Source organism: Scyliorhinus canicula, chromosome 4 (genome assembly GCF_902713615.1).
Source record: "Scyliorhinus canicula chromosome 4, sScyCan1.1, whole genome shotgun sequence".
Taxonomy (NCBI): domain Eukaryota; kingdom Metazoa; phylum Chordata; class Chondrichthyes; order Carcharhiniformes; family Scyliorhinidae; genus Scyliorhinus; species Scyliorhinus canicula.
The window spans coordinates 13,400,449-13,424,246 of NC_052149.1; the positions used below are offsets into that span (position 1 = coordinate 13,400,449).

Below are 23,798 nucleotides of genomic sequence, written 5' to 3' on the forward strand. Positions count from 1 at the left end.
CACTAGATGGCAATGCAGTACATCTTTACACCGATATCACTGGCATCGGTGGACCCCAACAGACACAATAATGAAATATTTAATAAACCTGCATTCAGGCGGAGGAGTGTAAAACAAGAATGCCTTCTTCCTCTTTATCTCTGTTTAACCACGCCAACAGCGCCCAAGCAAGCAATGTAGCTTCATGTCCAACCCTTCCCATGTCAATAAAGATAATGGAAAAATGGGGGAGGATGGCGCAAGTGGGCATACAGATGGAATGCTGCCTTCCAAATGATTTGGCTGTTAACTGAAGAGACATGAAGTAGTGTGACAGTTTCAGGGTGGTTAGGAGACTGTATTGATACATAAACAACATGTGCATGGGATGCCCTGGAAGAGGACGTGTCAAAAGGAATATCTATTAGTGCGTTAGGAAAGTAATATGCACAAGAGCATTAGATGGCCTTTGGCAGTTCTGTAACTGACTTCACCTTAAGGATTTTATTGATGGATATCACGCGATGTATAAAACTGAAGTCATTGACGGGGTCAGAAAAGGAACATTAGGTAATATAGAAGCAGAACAGGGTTGTGAAGGAACAACCTGGAAAATCGTTGTCAAAAAGAGAGACCTCTAAATTCACAGACCTGCCCTGCAGTGATTTCACTGGTAACATGTTGATTCTTAAGTGCTATTTGTGAAGTACATATTTGTCAATTAGTTATCATATGCTTAATAAATCTGTGAATATCTACCTGGATGACGATGGACTTTCTAAGTTACTCTGTAACTAACTACATGCATCCTCCAAAACCCTAATCCATTCTACGACTCAACCAAGTAGCAAAATTGTTCCAACCAAAACACACAAAAAAGGTCATTACTCAGGGCAAACACAGAGCAATAATGATTTCCTTCCCGTTGCCAACATTGTGCAGTGTTTATTCTGTCAACAATAGCCTCCTGGCTGGCATTTTTTTCAAAACTTTGTCGACTGCTTTTGGAAACGCACATACCCACACCCCAACCCTTCTGACACTTCCCTTCCGTCGGAAACCAACATTTCATTCCCAGTCATAGTTTGTAGTTGGGTGCTGTTTTTTTTTTTTAATTTAGAGCATCTCCATAGCACGTTGAAAAAGTATTTTAGATCTAACCCAAATACCAGTCTTTTAATTTTAGGTTTTATCGTGGAATATTATAACACTGGTGTCGCCATTCAGCCCACCGTGCCTGCGGCAGCTCTGTGAATGAGCTACCAGTTGGTCTCCCTTGCTCTTTCCCTGTAGCCACGGTTAACTTATCTTTTTCAAGTATTTATCTAATTCCCTTCTTAAAGTCATTATTGAATCTGCTCCCACTACACTTTCAGGCAGTGCATTCCCGATTATGATAATCCACTACGTTTAAAGAAACATTCTCGTCACCACTCTGGTTTCTTTGCTTTAGTTGGTCTCCTCTTTTAACACACAATCCCAATCTTCTGTTGGCTTAAATTTCTGAAATGCAGTTGTTAGAAAAGTCAATGTGTAATCCAAGTTCCACTTCAGACAGCCAAATCCAGATAACATTTTAGTCTAGGGCATCATGCAATAAAAACGGCTCGACAGTCAACCAAGAATGACACTGCCATGCAGATTTGCTTGGCATTGGGTTACCGTCATCAAGCTAAATAAAGTTTGCTGACATTTACACAAGTACACAGCACACAAACACCTTTCCCAAGATCGTAACATTTATATAGCACTGTCACCTCAGGCTGGATATGGAGGCAAATAGGCAAAAAGTAAACCTTTCGATAAGTGAAGCGGGCTTTTACTCATGTTCTTTACTCTTTCACTTCCAGCATGACAGAATCTGGAGCTCAAACTTTTTTTAAAAACATTTTTTCTTTTAAAAAAGACCAATCTTTTTTTTCCCAAATCAATTTATGGGATGTGGACATCACTGACTCGGCCAGTATTTATTGCCCATCCCGAATGGCTCTTAAAATGGTGGTATGGTGCCTCCTTCAACTGTAGCAGTCCATGTAGCGTAGGCACTGTGTTGTGAGGGTAGGAATTCCAGGATTTTGACTCAGCGACAGTGAAGGAACAACAGGCGATATATTTCCAAGTCAGGACGGTGAATAACTTGGAGGGTTGTGGTGTCCCCATGTGCCTGCTGACCATGTCCTTCTAGATGATAGCGGTCATGGGGCTGGAATGTGTTGTCAAACGAGCCTTTGTGAGCCACTGCAGTGCATCTTGTAGACGGTACACACGGCTGCCACTGTTCATTGGTGGTGGAGAGGGTGAATGCTTGTGGATGGGGTGCCAATGAAATTAGCTGCTTTGTCCTGGATGGTGTCGAGCTTCTTGAGTGTTGTTGGAGCTACACTCATCCAGACAAGTGTAGAGTAATCCATCACACTCCTGGCTTGTGCCTTGTAGATGGCAGTCAGGCTTTGGGGAACTGGGGGTGTAATTTACTCACCACTGGATTCCGAGCCTCTGACCTGCTCTTGCAGCCTCGGTATTTAAATAGGTGGCCCAGTTCAGTTTCTGGTCAATGGTAGCTCGCAGGATGTTGATAGTAGAGGATTTAAGCTGGTAATGCCATTGAAGGTCATGGGGCAATGGTTAGATTCTCTCTCGTTGGTGATGATTATTGCCCGACACTTATGCACCACAAATGCTACTTGCACTTGTCAGCCCAAGCCTGGAAATTATCCAGGTATTGCTGAATTTGGACATGGACTGCTTCAGAATCTAAGTTACCGCAAAGGTGCAGTCATCAGCAAACATCCCCACTCCTGACCTTATGATGGCACCGAGGTCCCAGATACGATCCCGGCTCTGGGTCACTGTCAGCGTGGAGTTTTCACATTCCCCCAGTGTTTGCATGGGTTTCGCCCCCATAACCCAAAGATGTGCAGGGTAGGTGGATTAGCCAAGCTATATTGCCCCTTAATTGAAAGTAAAAATAATAGGGTACTCTAAAAAAAAATTTAAATGATGGAAGGGAGGTCATTGATGAAGCAGCTCAAGATGGTTGGGCTGAGGACACTGCCCTGAGGAACTCCTGTAGTGAGGTTCTGGGCTGAGATGATTTATCATCAAACCATTCATATTTAAATATGATTCTCTGAATATGGGTATCACCAGCAAGGCTAGAATCGATTGCCCATCCCTCATCAGTCTTGAGGTGGTGTAATGGAGCGTCTTCTTGAACCACTTCATTCTGTAGGAGGGTACTGCAGTCAGAATCCCTCAGTGCAGAAGTAGGAGATTTAGCCCATCAAGTCTGTACCAACCCTCTGAAAGAGCACTCTACCGAGACCCACTCCCTCACCCCATCGCCGTAATCCCACTCATTGGTCATGGCCAATCCACCTGATCTGCACATCTTTGGACTGTGGGAGGAAACCGGACCACCCAGGATGAAACCCATGCAGACACGGAGTGAACGTGCAAACTCCACATAGACAGTCACCCAAGACCTGAATCGAATCCCTGTCCCTAGCGCTCAAGGCAGCAGTACTAACCACTGTGCCAAGTTCCCGGATTTTACCCAGCAGCCATGAAGTAACAGCAATATACATCAAAGCCAGGATGGTGCACAATGTGCAGATGGTGGCGTTCCCACCTTCCCTTCAAAGGTCACACCGTTATTCACCAATAATACAAGATTAAAGTTATAGACCAATTACCCTGTGACAACAGCAGAAAAAGTTCCATTTGCTTTAATGGACGAAGAAAAAGCCCACCCCCACAGAGAAAAAAAACTGCAATAATTTTGCAATATTTCTGTTGCAAACCCGACTGCCACTTACTCCGGCATAGAACTGAAACCTACTTTAATGAAAGCAAATCCTGCTCCGTTGTCAGTTATCGTCAATCCCAGAGCATCTTCTGCCTTAAATACGTCCACTTCTTTCTTCAGGCCCTTTGTGTGTGCAAAAATAAAATCTTCCAGGCCAATCTGCCCCCCGAGGAGCTTATCCATGTCAATTCTGTGAGTATTCAATGTGCAGAACAGAATCTGTGGAGGAGGAAAAACATTCATTGTGAATATAGAAAGACAGGGATCCTATCTTACAGGATGACACTGGTCACTCGCAAGCTGAATATTTCCAGCACTGGGGTCATATAATAAATCCCAACCCATTCAGGCTTTTCAACTCGTGGACAGTTCTTAATTTCTTTACTCCACCACTGCCAACGGTGCTTTTAGCTATCCAGCTGGCAAGATATGGAATTACATTTTTTTTTAAATCCCATCCTTAAAGTTACAAGCCAATGCGCAGAGTGGACCGGGCAAACCCTTAATTCATCTCATTGTTTGCTCCAAAAAACAATTCAAATTCAAACCAATTCATGGTCTCCACAAGGGAGATATACAAGATCCAAGCTGACCAGAAAAGGCATTGCACTTCACCTTGGGCTTGACCTTGACCAAAAGGCCGATAAGAGATTGGAGTTCCCTCTCTAAATTCCATTTTTAAGCCGCCTCTTATAGCCAATTTTATAACCAAGGTTTTGGTCAGGTGTTGTAGTACCTCCTTCTATGGCTTGGTGTCAGTTTTGTCTGATGACACATGTGGGAGTGGTTTTACTTTGTTAAAAATGTTATTGTACAGGAGGCCATTTTGCCCATCCTGACCATATAAACTCTCAGCAAAATCAACTCATTTAACCTCACTACCCTGCCTTTAACCTGTCGCCCTGAAATTGTTTTTGCCTTTTTACGATAATCATCCAATTCTTTTTTTGAATGCCTCGATTGAGGCTGCCTCCACCACACCCTCAGGCAGTGAATTCCAGGTTGGAACGACTCACTGGGTAGGAAAAAAAAACTAGTTACCGTAGTTTTTCTGGCCAATCATCTTAAATTGGTCTCTTCTGGTTCTTGATCTTTGGTATAGGTCACTGAACTGTTAAACCACTAACCTAAAGCAATCCTCTGGGGTTCTCGGTTTGAATCTCACCACGATTAAGATTTTTAAAAATCATCCTGTGGAAGATGTGTGTGAGCTGAACGATTTGGGGGAAGATAGTGCCGTAATGGACACCGGACTAGTAACCAGAGACTATGGGTGATGCTCTGGGGTCAGGGTGCAAACCCCACCACAGATGCCAACATTTGAATCCAATAAAAGTCTGCCAATGGGAACAGTTTTTCCATCTTATCTTGTCCAGCCCTCATGTTGTGAACACCTCTATCAAACCTCTTCAGCACGGCGGCATAGTGGTTAGCACAGCTGCCTCACAGCACCAAGGACCCGGCTTCGATCCCAGCCCACTATCCATGTGGAGTTTGCACATTCTTCCCATGTCTGCCTGGTTCTCACCCCCACAACCCAAAAAGATGTGCAGGACAGGTGGAATGGCCACGCTAAATTGCTCCTTAATTGGGAAAGTATGAGGTTACTAACTCCAGTCCAGGATTGTACTCCTTCAGGATTTCCATGTCTTGACTGCTGTGCACCATCACCACTACAAAGCAATGCAAGCTCCAGTAACTAATTCATTGCAGTTACATTTGCCTGATGGTTTGGTAATTCTATCTAATTAAATTAACAATGAGCTGATTTTGATCCCAGATTTGGACACTTTCATATTTTGTTTTCTATATTTTTTTCCTGGGATGTGGGTGTTGCTGGCTCGGCCAGTATTTGTCACCCAGCCCTAAATGTCCTTGAACTGTGTGGCTTGATAGGCCATTTAAGAGTTAACCATGTTGCTGTCGGTTTGGAGTCTAACATGGGCCTGAACCACAAGGGACAGTTTAAACGATAAATCTGGCCTGTGCAGTACTTAAAATCCTGGAAGCTTGCACTGAATATAATTAACCGAGACACAAGCACTGATCACTGCTGGCAATTGTGATACAGTACTTAGAAATATAACGCCGCACCAATCCCATGGTCCATAATGCGAAAGGGAGGCTGTGGCATAGTGGTATTGTCACTGGACTAGCAATCCAGAGACCTCAGGTAATGCTCTGGGGACCTGGATTCAAATCCCACCAGGGCAAATGGTGAAGTTTGAATTCAATGAAAACCTGGAATTAAAAAAGGCCCAATTATGACCATGAAGCCATTGTCGATTGCAGGAGAAGGAAGTCTGTTGTCCTTACCTGGTCTGGCCTATGTGCAACTCCAGCAATGTGGTTGACTCGGAGACGCCCTCAGGGATGGGCAATAAATGCAACATCCTGTCTTTCATGCAATTCTTTTTTAAAGCTATTTCCTTGCTTTCATTAATTTTGACAAGTTCCAGTATTTCCTTTAACGTCAGGTACATTATCCTTTTCCTTCATGAAGGAAAGTAGCAATTCAACAAATCTGATATTTCCTTATTTTCAGTTACCAGTATCCTTTTTTATATAAAAAGAGCCTACAGTACACTACTTCCTCCAAAGGCAGTGAAAAAAATCTAGCATCTAATGCTAGATGTCAAGGCCACCGGATGGTAGTTGTTGAGGCACATTGCCTGGTTCAGTTTCGGCACCAGTATGATAGTGGTCTTCTCGAAACTGGTGGGAACCTTGGAACGTAGCAGGGAGAGGTTGAATATGTCTGCCAACACACCCGCCAGTTAGTCCGGGCAGGATCTGAGTGCATGATCAGGGACTCCGCCAGGACATGTTGCTTTCTGTGGGTTCAATTTCAAGGCGGCCGATCTGATTTCTGAGACTGTGACTTTAGGTATGGGTGTGTCCGAGGCTGCTGGGGCAGTTGACAACTGTTTGTTGGCTTCCTGCTCGAAACAAGCTTAGAATGCATTGTGTTCATCTGGGAAGGGTGCACTGTTGCCGGAGATTCTACTCCGCTTTGCATGTAGCCCGTTGTATTGTTTAAGCCTTGCCATAACTGACGAGAGTACGTGTCGTTCGTCTGTGACTCTAGTCTGGTATTGTGTCTCTTGGTGTCCCTGATGGCTTTGCAGAGGTCGGACCTAGATTTTTTGTATCGGTTAGTGTCACCCTTCTTGAACGCCTCAGACCTGGACTTCAGTAGTGTAGCCATCTAAGATGGCCACCTGCAAAGGACCATGGGAATTATGGCCAACCCAGGACTCAGACAGATACACGTGTATCTAAAACACAGGTAACCAGACCTGATCAAAACCACTGCTCATTTGCATTTTAATGGGCTATTTTCCCAGGACAATAGAACTCCAATCATTTTCATTTTTCATTTTCATCAATCAAGCAAACGGTACAGCCACAGACTGATCGGTCTGCAAAGGACCCGCCCAGCCATCAAGGCACCCACCCCTTTATGGGCTGAAATCGAAGACAGTGATCAGAGCCCTGTCGAACTATTGGATCCAAGGTTAAGGACCGCCCCGAAGATGGCAAAATTCCACAGGGATAAAGAGGACACAGCCATGTGTTCTGTCTCTTTTGGGTCTAGCCTGTGCCAGCCCAATTGCCGCAGGAACAGCTAGCTAAGTTCAAGACCAACGATCGCTACCTGACAGATGAGCCCAGCAGAGACAGAGCCACTTTCTTTGAACCCGCCAAATGAAATCCAGATAAAGGCCTTATCCATTTGCACAGTGCCGGTCGCCCTGAAGTTAAGTATAGGTTATTGTAGTTGATAGGTGTAGTTTAACTCGTAGTAGATATTGTGTTTGCATGTTGAGATAACTCGTGTATGTAAACAAACCATCTTTTGAACTAACTAACTGGCTTTTTGAACTAACTAACTGTGTGGTCATTTGATTAACATATGGGAAGGCTTGTGGTTCACTGAGATAAATAGAAAGACCGACAGTATCGGCGATGGTGTTGGGGCCGAAACAGAGCAATAGTCGGGAGTGAATCTCCTGGTTAAACCATTGTTTCCGGTTGAGGAGTGCACATACCATCTTCTTTGACATGTATTCGTCGGCAAATTAACTTATGAAGTCTGTGACGGTGGCGGCTTATTCGTATAGATTGCCTCTCTTCATTCTTCCTTTCAAAATGAGTTCTTGATTCCAACAGTCCACTGATTCCAACAGTAGTTTAGGAGCTCTTCCATTGCCTTGGACCAGCATTGCTTGAACTTCTCAACCGGATTTCCCCGCTTAAGTTTCTGCTTATGTGCTGGGAGAATGAGCAGTGCCTTGTGGTCTGATTTTCCAGTGCGGTCAGTGTATGAATCAGTAGGTGCCCTTGATGCTGGTGTCGCAGTGGTCAAGGATGTTGGGGCCCCTGGTGGGGCAGATGTGTTGGTGGAATTTTGGTCGTACACTCGAGGTTGGCCTGGTTGAAGTCCCCGGCCACTGTGAACAAGGCCTCCGGGTAGAAAGGAAATTGTCAAGATTATCACCCGAGGCACAGTGGGCAAGAAGCTCAACAAGAGAATAGGGTGGTGCAGTTGATTTGTTACTCGTAATATGGTAGCGCCAAATACTGAGGGATGCTGTCCACTTACTTACAATTCTGTCAAATCTGGATCAGGACAGTAGGAAAGGTGAGGTACACTGAAGGGTTGAGGGAGGATTAGGGATAGCAGAGTATCTAAGTGGGGAAAAGTGAAGTAATGACGATTTTTTTAAAACTAGCAGAGAGAAGAAAAGTGCAAATTGTGTAATGGGCCCAGTCTGCAACGACAACAAAAAGTGCACATAAATGGATGCAGAAAACTTCTAAAGCCTAATTTTTCCAGAATCCTTTAATCTACAAATGCTGAACACGCAAACAAGCCCATTTCACTTCCGGTGTCTTCATATGGTGCACCTTTGCTGGTGGTTGAAGAGGTTAATCCTCGGGAGGCAGGTTCTGCCACAAGTGCCGCACATGGAGATACCCACGGTCATTGTGGATTATTCTTTTTGGCATTAACACCTGTTGCCAAGCCACCCATCATTGTGATGGAGTCACCATTTTCCTCTTGTCATCAGCCAGTGACTCCCAAGTACAATATTGACACTTGTAAATACCTGGGAATAGGAACTGTGTGTGTCCCGTTATGCAGGGTCATTAAGAGATATGACAACACGATAGGCATCTATAGAAAGGGAATCCTGAATTAAAGAGGCACCGATGTAGGTATCCCCATAGGAACAAAAGGTGTGCAGAATTTATTTCACAGCCGAATGATGGTCAAGTTGGGGGGTCACCATAAAATTTAGTAAAGGCACAAAAATGCACTTATAATTATGTGAAATATGCTATATTAATGCAAACAGTAGTAATATACCAAATAGAGAAACTTCTAGATGGTCAGAACATGTACCTCAGTGCGAAATCTATTCCATCAATGACCAATTTAGACTTCTCTTGCTGAAGGGGAGGGATTTTATCGCTGGAGAGGGGAATTACTTCCATTTCAAGAAGCCATTGTCAGCCTAAAGCACTCAGGTAACACACAGTCAAGTATAGGGTTTCTGCTTTGTCCCAAAAAGCATACAGCAGCCATTCATCGCAGAAACTGTTACCCCAGTATAGCATCGCTCCATTTCACACATGCATTTTGTCAAGTAATGACAAAACATAGAACATAGAACAGTACAGCATAGAACAGGCCCTTCGGCCCTCGATGTTGTGCCGAGCAATGATCACCCTACTCAAACCCACGTATCCACCCTATACCCGTAACCCAACAACCCCCCCATTAACCTTACTTTTTAGGACACTACGGGCAATTTAGCATGGCCAATCCACCTAACCCGCACATCTTTGGACTGTGGGAGGAAACCAGAGCACCCGGAGGAAACCCACGCACACACGGGGAGGACGTGCAGACTCCGCACAGACAGTGACCCAGCCGGGAATCGAACCTGGGACCCTGGAGCTGTGAAGCATTTATGCTAACCACCATGCTACCGTGCTGCCCCCACCATGCTACCGTGCTGCCCCCACGCAGCATCTGCGCAGATGGGCACATCTGCCCACACGCAGATGTGTGTTGCAAGCTTTTTCCTCTCAACTAGTGCAAGACTGCCTAAACTCCATTTGCCTGTTGCAATTAAAAACTGGGGTCTCCAATCAATTAAATGGATTAAAGCAGATTGTTTTTTAATCCAGACCAGACTCAAAAAATAAAAAGAATGCCTTTGCCACATCTGATCTGCGTGCAGTCAACTCCTGGGTCAGGGCAGCAAGATGGACACAACAAATCACATTTTTATCTGTTCATGGTATGTGAGCATTGCTGACTAGGCCAGCATTTATTTCCCATCCCTAATTTGCCTCAAGGTAGTGGTGGCCTACCTTCTGGGGTTTCTGCAGTCCATGTGGTGTAAGTACAGCCACAGAGCTGTTATGGAGTTCCAGGATTTTGACCTAACGGGAAGGAAGTGAAGCAATGGTGATCTTGTTCCAAGTCAGGATGGGGTGTGGCTTTGAGGAAAAGTTGCAGGTGGTGGTGTTGCAGACGTCTGCTGCCCTCACCCCTCTCGATTGTAGAGGTTGTGAGGTTTGCCAAGTGCCATCAAAGGAGCATTGGTGAGTTGCTGCAGTGCATCTTGCAGATGGCACAAACTGTTGAGTCGATGGTGGAGGAGTGGAGCGCTTAAGCTAGTGAATGGGGTATCAATCAGACAGACTGCTTTTTCCTGGATGGTGTCAAGACTCTGGTGTTGAAAGTTCAGAGTATTCTGTCACACTCCCAACTTGCACCTTGTGGACAGACTTTGGGGAGTCAGGCGATTAGTTATTCTCCACAGAATTTCCACTCGAATTGCGCTTGTAGTCTGTGAATTTATATGGCTGGACCAGTTGTTTCTCGTCAATGGTACCTGCCCCCACCCACCCCAAGGATGTCAATATAGTGGGGAATTCAGCCATGTTAATGGCATTGAATGTCAAGAGGAGATGGCTAGATACTTTCTTGTTGGAGATGGTCATTACCTGGCACTTGTGTTGCGTGAATGCTGTCAGTTATTAGCCCAAGCCTGAATATTGTCCAAGTCTTGCTGCGCATGGGCACAAATTGATGCAGTATCTGAGTAAAAGAATGGTGCTGAACATTCAAACATCCTCACTTCTGGCCTTATGATGCAGCAAAGTTCTGCCCAGATCAAGGAGGGTGCATACTCATCCCTTGGTCAGTTCGAAAAAAAGACTAGAGGAAGTAAGGAACCGAGGGCCATTGTCCAGAACTCTACAAGATACTGGGCATCAGAATCCCTACAGGAGGCAGCCACTCAGCCCATCGAGACTGAACTGACCTTCCGAAAGAGCACTCTACCCAAGCCAACTTCCCTGACCTGTGACAATAACCCCTTAACCCAACCTACACATCCCTGGACAGCCAGGGGCAATGTAGCATGGCCAATCCACCTAACCTGCACATCTTTGGACTGTGGGGGGGAAACTGGAGCATCCAGAGGAAACCCACACAGTCACGGGGAGAAAGTGCAAACTCCACATAGAAACAGACTCCACATCACCGCTGAAGTAAATCCAGAGGAAAACATCACACTGTTCTTGGGGGAGGAGAGTATGAGAACATGGGAGTTCAGGATGAACTGTTGGGAGAGTAATTCAAGGCAAATGTCAGAAAGATATCTTGCAAGAGTGATTAACACTTGAAATGATCTTGGTGGGGGAGTGGAGACAAACACCAGATTCATTGATGGTGAGCAATGTCATTTTTAAGATGCTGGATAGAAAAATGAAGAGAAGCTGAATGATCTAACGAAAAAGAATTCCAAGGGAACAAAATGAAGATGTTTACCATCGTGCATCAAGTTGAGTAAATGCTCAATTCTACATCTCACAACCAGTATTAATCCATAGAAATCACTGCATCCTCTTTTAAGTACCCCATTCCTGTCATATTCATTACCTAGAACTTCACTGTTTTTCCTTGTTTATCAAGACCTGTTGCTAATTTAAAAATAAAACTGAAGTTTACACTGATGATCTTGCCATTCCTAAAGTAATGAAGTTCAACACCACAAATATTTGCTGGAATGAAATGAAATGAAAATCGCTTATTGTCACGAGTAAGCTTCAATGAAGTTACTGTGAAAATCCTCTAGTCGCCACATTCCGGTGCCTGTCCAGGGAGGCTGGTACAGGAATCAAATTCTTTCACAGTAACTTCATTGCAATGTTAATGTAAACCTACTTGTGACAATAATAAGGATTATTATTATTAATATTCTATCAGGCTGGTCAGTCAGTTTAATAAACTTGCTGATAATTATGTTGCACTCTTATTCCTTTGATTTTTTAAAGAGTATTGCTGTGCAGCAGGTGCAGCATCCAAACTTTAAAACTCAACTACACATTAATTTTCATTATCCTCTTGAGCAACCTTCCAATAGTGTAGCTGATAATCAATCTCCACTGTACAATTCAATAAATGTTTGCTTGTCCATTGCACAGCATGAAGATGGTGCCCAACTTGTTGGCACACTACAAAACAACCAAATCTGTACAGTCATTCTGACAAATAAACTAAATGAAATGGCTGAAAAGCACAAGGATTGATGATGTTGATTGAAGGCACCTTGGTTCAGATGCTAATCCCTGCACCTCAGGCAAAGGTTAAAGTACTGTTATAGACTTCGGCATATAATCTAGGCTGTTACTTCAAGACAGTGAGTGAGCATTGAGAGCAAGGAAGCGATCTTCCAGACAGGATATTAAACAGAGTTGGGTGCACGATATCCTGGAGCACAATTCAAAAAGTGTGCCGTTCCCATGGCCAACCTTCCAGTCTCAAACATCACCAAAGGTAACAAATTAAGTGGGCAGCAGGGTGGTGCAGTGGTGAGCACTGCAGTCTCACGGCACTGAGGACCCGGGTTCGTTTCCTGACCCGGGTCACTGTCCATGGGGAGTTTGCGTGGGTCTCAGCCCCACAACCCAAAAAGATGTGCAGGGTAGGTGGGCTGGCCATGCTAAATTGCCTCTTAATTAGAAAAAAAGAATTGGGTACTTTAAATTGTAAAAAAAAACAAATTAAGTCTTTTGCATGCTTATGGAGCCTTGCTGTTGGCAAATTGGTTGCCTTTTTGTTTGCATAACAGTGCAACGCTGAAACACTTTTGGGACTTTTGAAATGCAAAGTTATCTTCCTTCTAGCACATGTACCAGAAAAGGCACAATGTAAACTGGCAGCTAGAAATTAACTTCTGCATCTACACAAGAAAGATGTACAAAACATGGGGGTACTTTTCCCAATCACCCTCTACAGAAACCAGAGGACAGAATTGCATTGCCAATGGATAAGTGTGCTCTGAGATTGCAGGCTGCAGCTCCAGTCCCATTTAACTAGGCCAGAAGAATAGTCCCTCTACCCAAAGACAACCTAGGCACAGGCCATCTCAAATAGTAATCTTCGATCTGAACACTATGAAAATGGGATTCCAAAAAGAAAATCACAACATTTATTCATACTGATGGCAATCTCAACAGCGATGGGTCAGCATGCCCAGTCATACAATGGATAATTCACTCTCAAGGTTGGCTACCAATCGTAACTGGTCATCTTCCAGGTAGTGGAAAAACAGGACATGCCATGTCTGCAGTGAAAAGCAGGTTGAGGTTAGCTATTGCTTCAGGCCCAAATTATATCCCTTCCTGTTGTTGCAATTCCATCAGTTTTGAACCTTTTGACAACAGGAGGACACCAGCCCCCAAACACAAAGACCCTGACAACTGCTGACAACGGCAAAGAAAACCTTCACAAAATATGGTGGGATTTTTCCTTCAGCCTCATAGAGAAATTAGGGCACAGAGGCCAACACTGACAGCTGGAAACAACTTTTCCACCTCTTGTGTTAAGGGAGAGGATGAGATGGGTCTTCCTAACAACCAATCTTCACTCTACTTCTATCTCCGAAATATTATCCTGCCTCAGCTCTGTAACCTTTAGGTTCAACTAGCCCAAAACTATGCTGTTTGGCCCCTCTCCTTGCACTTTGTGGAAACTCGTCCAAATCATCCAAAACTGTTGCAGTTATCCAAACTCGCACCAAGTCCAATTCACCCATCATCCACCTGCTCATCGACTTGCACTGGCTCCAGGTTTGCAATGCCTCAACTTTAAATTCTCAGCCGTATTTTCAAATACATGGCCTTTGTCTCCCTACCTCCTCAAACTCTGCAACCTGACATCTCCAAGTCTGGACTCTTAACAACTCTCCCATTTTCTTTTTAAAATGTAGAGTACCCAATTATTTTTTCCAATTTATAGGGCAATTTAGCGTGGTCAATCTGCCTGTCCTGCACATCTTTGGGTTGTGAGGGTGAAACCCACGCAGACATGGGTAAAACGTGCAAACTCCACACTGACAGTGACCCAGGGCCGGGATCTGAACCCAGGTAACTCTCCCGGTTTCAACTTGATTGACAGTCGCCCTTTCAATCTGCCATGGACCCAGACGTTTCCCTGAAACCTCCCCGCCTCTCTACCTCTTTTCTGGTACTCCTTAAAACCTACCTCTGGCCAAGGTGACCCGTGTTAAAATGTCAAAAACACACTGTTGGATATTTCACTACATTTAAGTGTTATATGAACACACGTTGGCAAACCTAACTGCCTGGCCAGAACACTTGTCTCTGGATATGCCAGGCAGGTTTGTGTACCCTTTGGACTCCCTGGAGACCAAGATTTTGAAACGGCAAATCTCTCAGAACTTGAATCTTGTTTAAAAAGTGGTATGAACTGTTGCACATGTGAAATCCCAAATCAGGCTATATTTAGTAAACAGCTAGCTAAAAATACCCAAAATGTTGGCATTGTTAATAACTGCAGCAGATTGAAAGTGGAAACCATGGGCAGCTTCATGCAGCTGTTACTAGGTGTTAGAATAAATTAAGCAAAAGGCTGGCAGCACTCCAAGGTTCTCAGATCCTCGTGTAATGGTTAACAGCACTTAATTGCACTTTAGCCAGGTGCAAAAGGGTAACAGTGCCGTTGCAATTGACTTCAACGGTAAATAGTCAGCCTGTTTATTGCAATAGATTGGATTTGTTTATAGTCACGTGTACAAAGGTACAGTAAAAAGTATTGCTCTGCATACAGCTCAGATACATCATTCCATACAGGAAAAGAAAATACATAGGGAAAACATAAAATACACAATGTAAATACATAGACATAGGCATCAGGTGAATCGTACAGGAGTGTAGTACTAGACAGTAGAGAAGATGTGAAGAGATCAATTCAGTCCATAAGAGGGTCTTTCAGAAGTCTGATAACAGCGGGAAAGAAGCTGTTTTTGGATGTTAGTGCGTGTTCTCAGACTTTTGTATTTCCTACCGAATGGAAGAAGTTGGAAGAGTGAATAACCCGGATGGGAGGGGTCTTTGATTATGCAGCTGGCTTTCCCAAGACAGCGGGATGTAGACTGAGTCAATGGATGGGAGGCAGATTCGTATGATGGACTGGGCGGTGTTCACGATTCTCTGTAGTTTCTTATGATCTTGGGACAAGCAGTTGCCATGCCAGGCTGTGATGCAGCCAGATAGGATGCTTCTATGGTGCATCTGTAAAAGTTGGTAAGAGTCAATGTGGACATGCCGAATTGCCGTGCAGCCAAAAACATGTACATGTTAAAACAGACTGCTTCAAGGGCAGCACGGTGGCCTAGTGGTTAGCATTGCTGCCTCACGGCGCTGAGGTCCCAGGTTCGATCCCGGCTCTGGGTCACTGTCCGTGTGGAGTTTGCACATTCTCCCCGTGTCTGCGTGGGTTTCACCACCACAACCCAAAGATGTGCAGGTTAGGCGGATTGGCCACGCAAAATTGTCCCTTAATTGGAAAAATAATTGGGTACTCTTAAATTTAAAAAAAAAAACAGACTGCTTCTGATGTGAGGCACGTTTCCCCCCTACGCAAAGTTATGGATGCAGTTGAGGGGTCACAGCACCCTGGGCTGGCGCTTGGTCAATTCCAGCCCAACTTGATCCAGAGTCGCAACACAAGTAAAATTAGATTTTACTTAAAATATCAGGAGGTCCTTGGCTAAGCCCGATAGACTGTGATAATCTTAACAAAAGTAACCTTTTATTAGGCACAGTATTATAATTAAACTAACACACACGACAACAAACAACTTAGGCGAAAGGGTGGTCGAAGGTAAAGAAAATAATAAAATAAAAGGGTCAAAGGATCTTTAATGTACTAAGATGACCTCTAGTTAATATCTTTCTGAAGTTGAAGCTTTTGTTTCGGTACTTCTTCCGTCGAGACCAGAGACGGTTTTCTCCGGCAAGGTTGTCTACTTTTTCTGTCGATTCAGGATCATTTCAAGTTTACAGCAAAGATGTGCCAGGCACTCACTGGTTTTAGAATAGAACAGTTCTTTCAGCAAAAGGAGGGATGGAGAGCATGTTCCTCCTCATTCCAAGGTCTAAACACTTTTGCCAAAAGGGAACAAAGGAAATAAACAGGAAGGACACTTAGCAGGAACATGGGTCAGTGCCACTTGCCTGATATAAGCAACAAATGTGGACATTAAGTGGTGGGAATTGTATTACCCCCATGTAAAAGCAGTACATTTCAGCAGAATGTATCTTCTAACCTAAATGATTAAAACAAAACAAAGTAGGTCTTTAAACTGAATCCTTTGTTTAGGGTCATAGATAATTGAAAATATTTACAATGTTTGAAAAAAACCCTCCAGTTGGGCTTCTGAAGCTGCTCACAGCAGAGGTCTGCAGTAACATATCGCTGTGCATCAGTTCATTTTCCACTCACTAATTCTTGCCCATGGATAAGTTGGTTAGCTCAGTCAGCTGGTTTGTGATGCAGAGGGACGCCAACATCACAGGTTTAATTCCCATACCGGCTGAGGCTACCACGGAGACCTGTCTTCGCAACCTGGTCCCTCAACTGAGCTGTGGTGACCCTGTGGTGACCCTCAGGTTAAATGACCACCAGTCAACTCTCTCTCAAAGGAAGAGAGCAGCCGATAGCACTCTGGGGCTGTGACAACTTTCATTTCAGGGGCGGTAATAGTATACTGGTATTGTCACTGGACTAGTCGTCCAGAGGCCCAGGGTAATGCTCTGGGGACCCAAGTTTGAATCTTAACACAGCAGCTTTGAATTTTGAATTCGATAACCATGAAACCATTGTTGATTGTTGTAAAAACCCATCTGGCTCACGAATGCCCTTTAGGGCAGGAAATATGCCATCCTTACATGGTCTGGTCTCTATGTGACTCCATGCCCACAGCAATGTAACTGATTAGGTGCCCTCTGAAATGGCCAGGCTAGCCACTCAGATCAAGGACAATTAGGGTTGGGCAACAAATGCTGGCCCAGCCAGTGACAACACATCCCAAGAACAATTTTTTAAAAATTCAACTCATGCCCCAAATTTGGTTTGTCAAATCCATTATGCAGTATGTTAGTTGGCATCTCTTCTCATCCTGTTCAACTCCAAAGCTGACTTAATGCCCTAACGCACACAATTATTAATTGAAGCATCTATACTCAAATTTAAAATGCACAGCAAATGGCAGCGAGATATGGAAGGGGAGAGATATGGAAAAGATTTTAGACAGAGGGATACAATACATTATACTTCAACTACAAAAATCAGAGATTTGGCTTACAACCCACCCCCAACTAGAGTATGAAGCACATATTGAATTACTCAACCACATTAGGGCAACATGATTCCCAGTTGGAAATTCTTGATAGATGAGCAATATCTAATCTTTCTCAAGCAGGGAATAGTCAAAGAACTGTGTAAAGGGCTTTGTTACACATTTTGCTTCCTGACTATTATGATTATAATACCATTTTAAGGCATTTTTCCACAGTCTTCAGAGAAACAATCCCAAAGATAACGAACGACAGTCACACCCAAACACTTTATAACCTTAGGGCAGATATCAAATTATCGCCCAGTAGGAAGCTGCTTACTTGTTTTACTGTTGATGCAATCTCCTGACAAGCACATCTCCCAAAATTGGCACAGTGAAGTTCTGCAAAATTGGCTTGCCGTATGATCTTTTCAGCCCCCTTGCCTGAAAACCATTTATGTAGATTATGGCTGAAGTACATCTCAACTCTATCTACTCCTTCTTAGCTCCGGGACCATTCCCATCCTTGACTAACAAAAATGTCAGTTCAGAAATTTTCAATTGCCCCCATAGACTCGATAAGCTTTTTTTTCGGGGGGGGGGGGGGGGCAGCTGGTTCAGAATGTGTGGAGGGGTATTTCTTGATATAGCACACCTGACTAGTTTAGCGCTAATCTTAAGATTATTCATCCTTGTTCAGACTCCCTTCCATCTTTCCCTCTATCTATCCTCTTCAATTATTTAATCATCGTAATGTGGAGATGCCGGCGTTGGACTGAGGTGAGCACAGTAAGTCTTAAAACACCAGGTTAAAGTCCAACAGGTTTGTTTCAAACACCAGCTTTCGGAGCACTGCTCCTTCCTCAGGTGAATCAACTGAGGAAGGAGCAGTGCTCCAAAAGCTAGTGTTTGAAACAAACCTGTTGGACTTTAACCTGGTGTTGTAAGACTTAATCATTGTAAGCACCTCAATTAAATCATCCCTTGAATATTTTATTATCAAAGGAATATAAGCACAGCCTACAAACCAGCGCCCACAATTTAACCCATTTAGTATTGTTCTGGTGAAGCTTTGCTGCATCTACTTCAAAGCAAATATATCCTCCCTTTGGTCCAGGGCCAGAACGGAACAGAATACTCTAGATACTGTCAAGCCAGAGCTCAACACCACTGAAGCATCACTTGCCCTCCTTTATATACCTGGAGATGAAGAGGAACACTCCACTAGCTTTTGAGATAAACAAAGAAAATGCAGAACATGAAGGAAATCAAATGAAAATAAAAATTGCTGGAAACAGTCAAAAGGTCTGGCAGCAGAGATCAGGTTGACTTTTCAGCTCTTCAACCTTTAGAAAACTTGCCACGTTCAGTATCACCATTGCTTTAAAAAACACCTCTGGGCGGAATGGTGGCGCAGTGGTTAGCACTGCTGCCTACGGCACTGAGGACCCAGCTTTGAGCCCCGCCCCGGGTCACTGTCTGTGTAGAGTTTGCACATTTCCCCATGTCTGCGTGGGTTTCACCCCCACAACCCAAAAATGCGCAGGTTAAATGGATTGGCCACACTAAGTCGCCCCCTAATTGGAAAAAATATAACTGGGTACGAAATTTTTTAAAAGCATCTCTGTGAACCAGCTGAGCTCAATATGCATTTGCAGAACTAGTGCAGGGTCCCAGGTTCGATTCTCGGCTTGGGTCACTGTCTGTGCAGAGTTTGCACTTTCTCCCAGTGTCTGCGTGGGTTTCCTCCGGGTGCTCCGACTTCCTCCCACAGTCCAAAGGTGTGCAGGTTTGGTGGATTGGCCATGCTTAATTGCCCCGAGTGTCCAAAAAAAAACGTTGGGTGGGGTTGCTGGGTTACGGTGATAGGGTGGAGATGTGGGCTTGGGTAGGGAGCTCTTTCCAAGGGCCGGTGCAGACTCGATGGGTCAAATGGACTCCTTCTGCACTGCAAATTCTAAGATTCTATGATTCACTATGTAGTAATCCACGGGAGGCAGGAGTTCAGTCACCACACCAATATTTATTTACAATAACGATATTACAGGAGCAGCTACAAACAGTGCTGCTGGCAGTCCAGTCAACTTAAGACTCTCACAAAGCCTACACAGGTGATTATATGGGCCCACTCAATGAGCTATCATTGAGGGAGCTCATACTCCAATTGGCCAACCAATAAAGCCAAAGTGGGGAGTTTGCACATTCTCCCAGTGTCTGTATGGGTCTCATCCTCACAAGCCAAAGATGTGCAGGCTAGGTGGATTGGCCACACTAAATTGCCCCTTAATTGGAAAATATGAATTGGGTACTCTAAATTTTATAAAAAATTTTAAAAAGACCCACCTTCTCTACCTTGTCCCCCACCTGAGGTGTGGTGATCCTCAGATTAAATCACCACCAGTCAGCTCTCGCCCTCAAAAGAGGGCAAGAGCTTGTGCTCATCTGTGACTGTGGTGACCGTACTTTATTGTATTGGGATGGGTTATTAAGGAACAAATCAAAAGAAAGAATTTGAGAGAAAGAATTCATCCAGGGAGAGGTAATGCATCTTTATTCAATTTCCCCTCCACTTCTCATTTGCGCACTGAATCCTTATTGGAGAACAGATACCACATACCACCTGCCCTCCAGAACCTCATCCACAGAGGCAATTGTTCATGGACACACCTGGAAAATATCTAAAAAGTTGGATAAGCATAGACCAACTGATCCAAATGTGCTCATGATTCTCCAGCAGAATTTAAGCCACTGTGTTTCCGACTTCTTGGCTCCCACTAGATTCTCGACTCACCTTTGAAATAGAGTCACATAGTCTTCTATGGCCCTGACGGGGCCATACATTTTATCATCTTCATCCCAAAGACAGCACCTTCAACCGTACGGCAGCCCCTCAGTGCTGCACTGAAGTGTCTCAAGCCTCAATTATGTGCTCAGTGCCAGAATACGATAACATCTTGATCTTTCCAATATCCAGCACTGAGCTACACTGCAGATAACATATACCAACAGAGCTGCACTGTGCCACTTTGCTTACCAACCAATCTAATCTACAAGGATAAACAGAAACTAAAGGCATGATTCATCAATTAGTCACCATTCAGTTCTATGAAGATTGAGCTTAGAATACTTGAAACACCATGAGGCTACAGAAGCATTTACGATGCACTGCACAGTACTGTACTTCACCAACAAAATGAAGTTAACACTTTGCATCGTTATTTCATCAGGAATATTAAAACAAAACTAGAAAATTCGATTCTATACTTCTACTCTTTAAAATAGTGTGTTTGAAGCTTTTTCTGTACTCAGCAATGGCCATGTGCAGACACTGGGAAATGGGAGAATGCCTGTGTGTTTCCTCCAATCACGAAATGCTGCATATAAAAATGTGGGAGTGAATACAGGTCTTGGGTGTGGCATGGGGCTAGAGTTTGATTCCCACAGACACCCACTGGTACTCACCACCTGCAGTCACACGAACAGTCAATGGACCGTTGAGCTCTCTGGGCCTCGAGTAATCAAATGATCGAGTTTAATTTCGAGAAATAGCAGGTTATTAGTAGCTAAACTGCTCAGCTCCAATCACCAAGACCCCAATTTCAGGTCACAGTTATTTCTAAGTCCTTTACCTCATCATCTGGCACTTGCAACATGAAAGCACCCCAGATGGTCAGTGACTAGCATGGCTGGACTGTACACAAACCTCAGCTCCCATCAACAAGTTGACTCCACGGCCCAACAAATCCAAGATTCCACACACTTTAACAAACCATATTGTCTGTGTGGAGTTGCCACATTCTCCCCGTGGTTGCTTGGATCTCACCGCCAAAACCAAAAAAAATGTACAGGGTATGCGGATTGGCCACTCTAAATTGCCCTTAATTGGAAAAAAAAGTTTTGAAATTTAAATTGATTGCTGACTGGCAGAAGGCAGAGAGTGGGGATAAAGGGGTCTTTTTCAGGATGGCAGACGGTGACTAGTGGTGTGCCTCAGCGGTCTGTGCTGAGACCACAACCTTGCTTTGACAAAGTCATCGGACTCGAAACGTTAGCTCATTTCTCTCCCTACAGATGCTGCCAGACTTGCTGAGATTTTCCAGCATTTTCCCTTTCGTTGCACATCTTTGGACTGTGGTGAAACCGGAGCACCTGGAGGAAACCCACGCAGACATGGGGTAATCTAGAACTAGGGAACAGTTTAAAAATAAGGAATCGCCTATTTAAGACAACGACGAGGAGGAATTGTTCCCCTTCACAAAGGGTCATTAGATTCGAATTATTTTCCCCAGAAAGTAGTGGAGGCTGGATCCTTGAATATGTTCATGGCTGAATTAGAAAGATTATTGATTTTCAGGGAGCCATGGGTTACAGGAGACTGTAGCAGTGTCATTGTTTAATGATGTTGGTCTGGTTCATAAATAACAAATTCTCAACTGGAGTTGACAATATACATGTGTTCTAAATCTGGTGGAGATAAATGTAAAAAAGCGTTAAGGCTATAATAACTGGGAATACAAGTAGGCCATTGACCCACTGAGTCTGCTCTGCTATTCCATGAGACCATGACTAATGGGATATGATAATCTTCAACTCCATTTTCTCGCCGTGACCCCATAACTCTCGATTCCCATACTTATTAAAAATCTGTCTATCTCAGCCTTGAGCTTAAAGACCCAACCTCTATAGCCATCTGCGCTAAAGATTTCCATAGATTCTCTAGCTTCTTCAGAAGAAAGTCCTCTTCATCTCTGCTTAACTCTGGGATTATGCCCTGTGGGTCCTACACTCTCCCACAAGATGAAACCACCTCTCACCATGTATCCTGTCAAGCCCCATGAGAATACTGTAACTCTCAATAAGGTTGCCTCTCATTCTTCTAAACTTCAATGAGTTCAGGTCCAGCCTACTCAGCCTCATCTCATAAGATCCCTCCATACCTGGGATCAACTTTGTGAACCTTTTCTGGACTGCCTCCAATGCCACTGTCTCTGTGGAGTTTGCACATTCTCCCCATGCCTGAGTGGGTCTCACCTCCACAAATCCAAAGATGTGCAGCACAGGTAGATTAGCCACTTTAAATTGCCCCTTAATTGGAATTTCTTTTTTGAAATAAATAAACTGAGTTAGGGGAAAACAGTGGATTTGCCTTTCACCATGTGTGCATGCCAACTTGATGCCGACAAGAAGTACTCAAGAAACCAGATTTTTTTTAAATTCCATTTTCTAAGGCAAATAGCTTGCGCCTTGATAAGCATAAAGTGCATATATTACCTAAAATAGAATGTGATGCATTACCTCTTGTCCAAGATGTGGAATGTTACAAATGCAAGGTAACTCAACCAAAGCTCTCCTTCCTGCAAACTGCTGATTATCTGAGAAATTAAACAGCTACACACATTTCAGCCATTAGCGTCAACTGTAACCAAGGCAATCATCCTCAAGGGACCCAGAACATTCCAGTATTCCCAAATATGTGAAGAGAACTCATCAATATGGCATATTGACTGACCTCACATGGAACTTATATAGATATCAGCATAAATCAGAATTGAAGAGATCATCCCCGTGTCTATTGTCTACTCTGGAATTCGGGCCAAACTTCTTTCCCAGGGTGGTGAGAATGTGGAACTTGCTGCCAGAAGTAGTTGAGGCAAACAGCATAGATGCATTTAAGGGGAAGCTAAACAAAGACAAGGGAGAAAGAAATGGGAATACCATGCTAATAATGTGAGATGGAGGCTCATGTGGAGCAGAAACACTGGCAGGGATCAGTTGGGCTGGACGCCTGCAGCACCAAAGCAGCCCAATGCATGCAAACAATTCACTGGGCTGACCTCATTTTGACAGTCTGCAAAAGAGGTGGCCCTGGGGCTTCACAGCAACCGAGACAGGATTCCTATGCTTCCCTCATCAGAAGCAGCAGGCTTAACGAGCACATTCACAAACTCACACTTCTGAGTACACAGAACTGCCAATAAGAGTCAACAAATATGCCCATTTAAAGTATTCAGCAAGGCTGGAAAAAATTAAGAATGTTCAAATATTTGCCCCTTTTGAAGTCTGTTTAACAGCCACTCAGTTGAGTTTCCCCGCCAACACTTTCCCAGCCTCGATGGGTTTGTGCACTTTTCTCTCATTAGCCATAGGAATCAGAGTGAAGGCAATTTTTTTTAGCTTGCAATCAAATTGACCAAGCTTAAACTGCAACAATAAAAAAAGTTGGCTGTTCCCTTTGATAACAAATTTTTACTCTATTAACCCAAAAAACGTTTTTAAAATTGCGAACTTCCTTCTTCATTAAACATCTCAGATTCGGATTTTACACCATGTCTAACAAAGGT

At 43.9% G+C, this 23,798-nt stretch overlaps 1 protein-coding gene across 2 annotated transcripts in view; it reads right to left on the reverse strand.

Moving 5' to 3' along the window:
- The window catches only part of gipc2 (GIPC PDZ domain containing family, member 2), a 69,336-nt gene that overhangs the window by 27,459 nt on the left and 18,079 nt on the right, over positions 1-23,798 (reverse strand). For both annotated transcript variants that reach the window (XM_038793734.1, XM_038793733.1), the window contains exon 2: positions 3,821-4,006. In XM_038793734.1, coding sequence (XP_038649662.1) covers positions 3,821-4,006 — 186 coding nt within the window. The remainder of the gene's footprint in view (positions 1-3,820; positions 4,007-23,798) is intronic.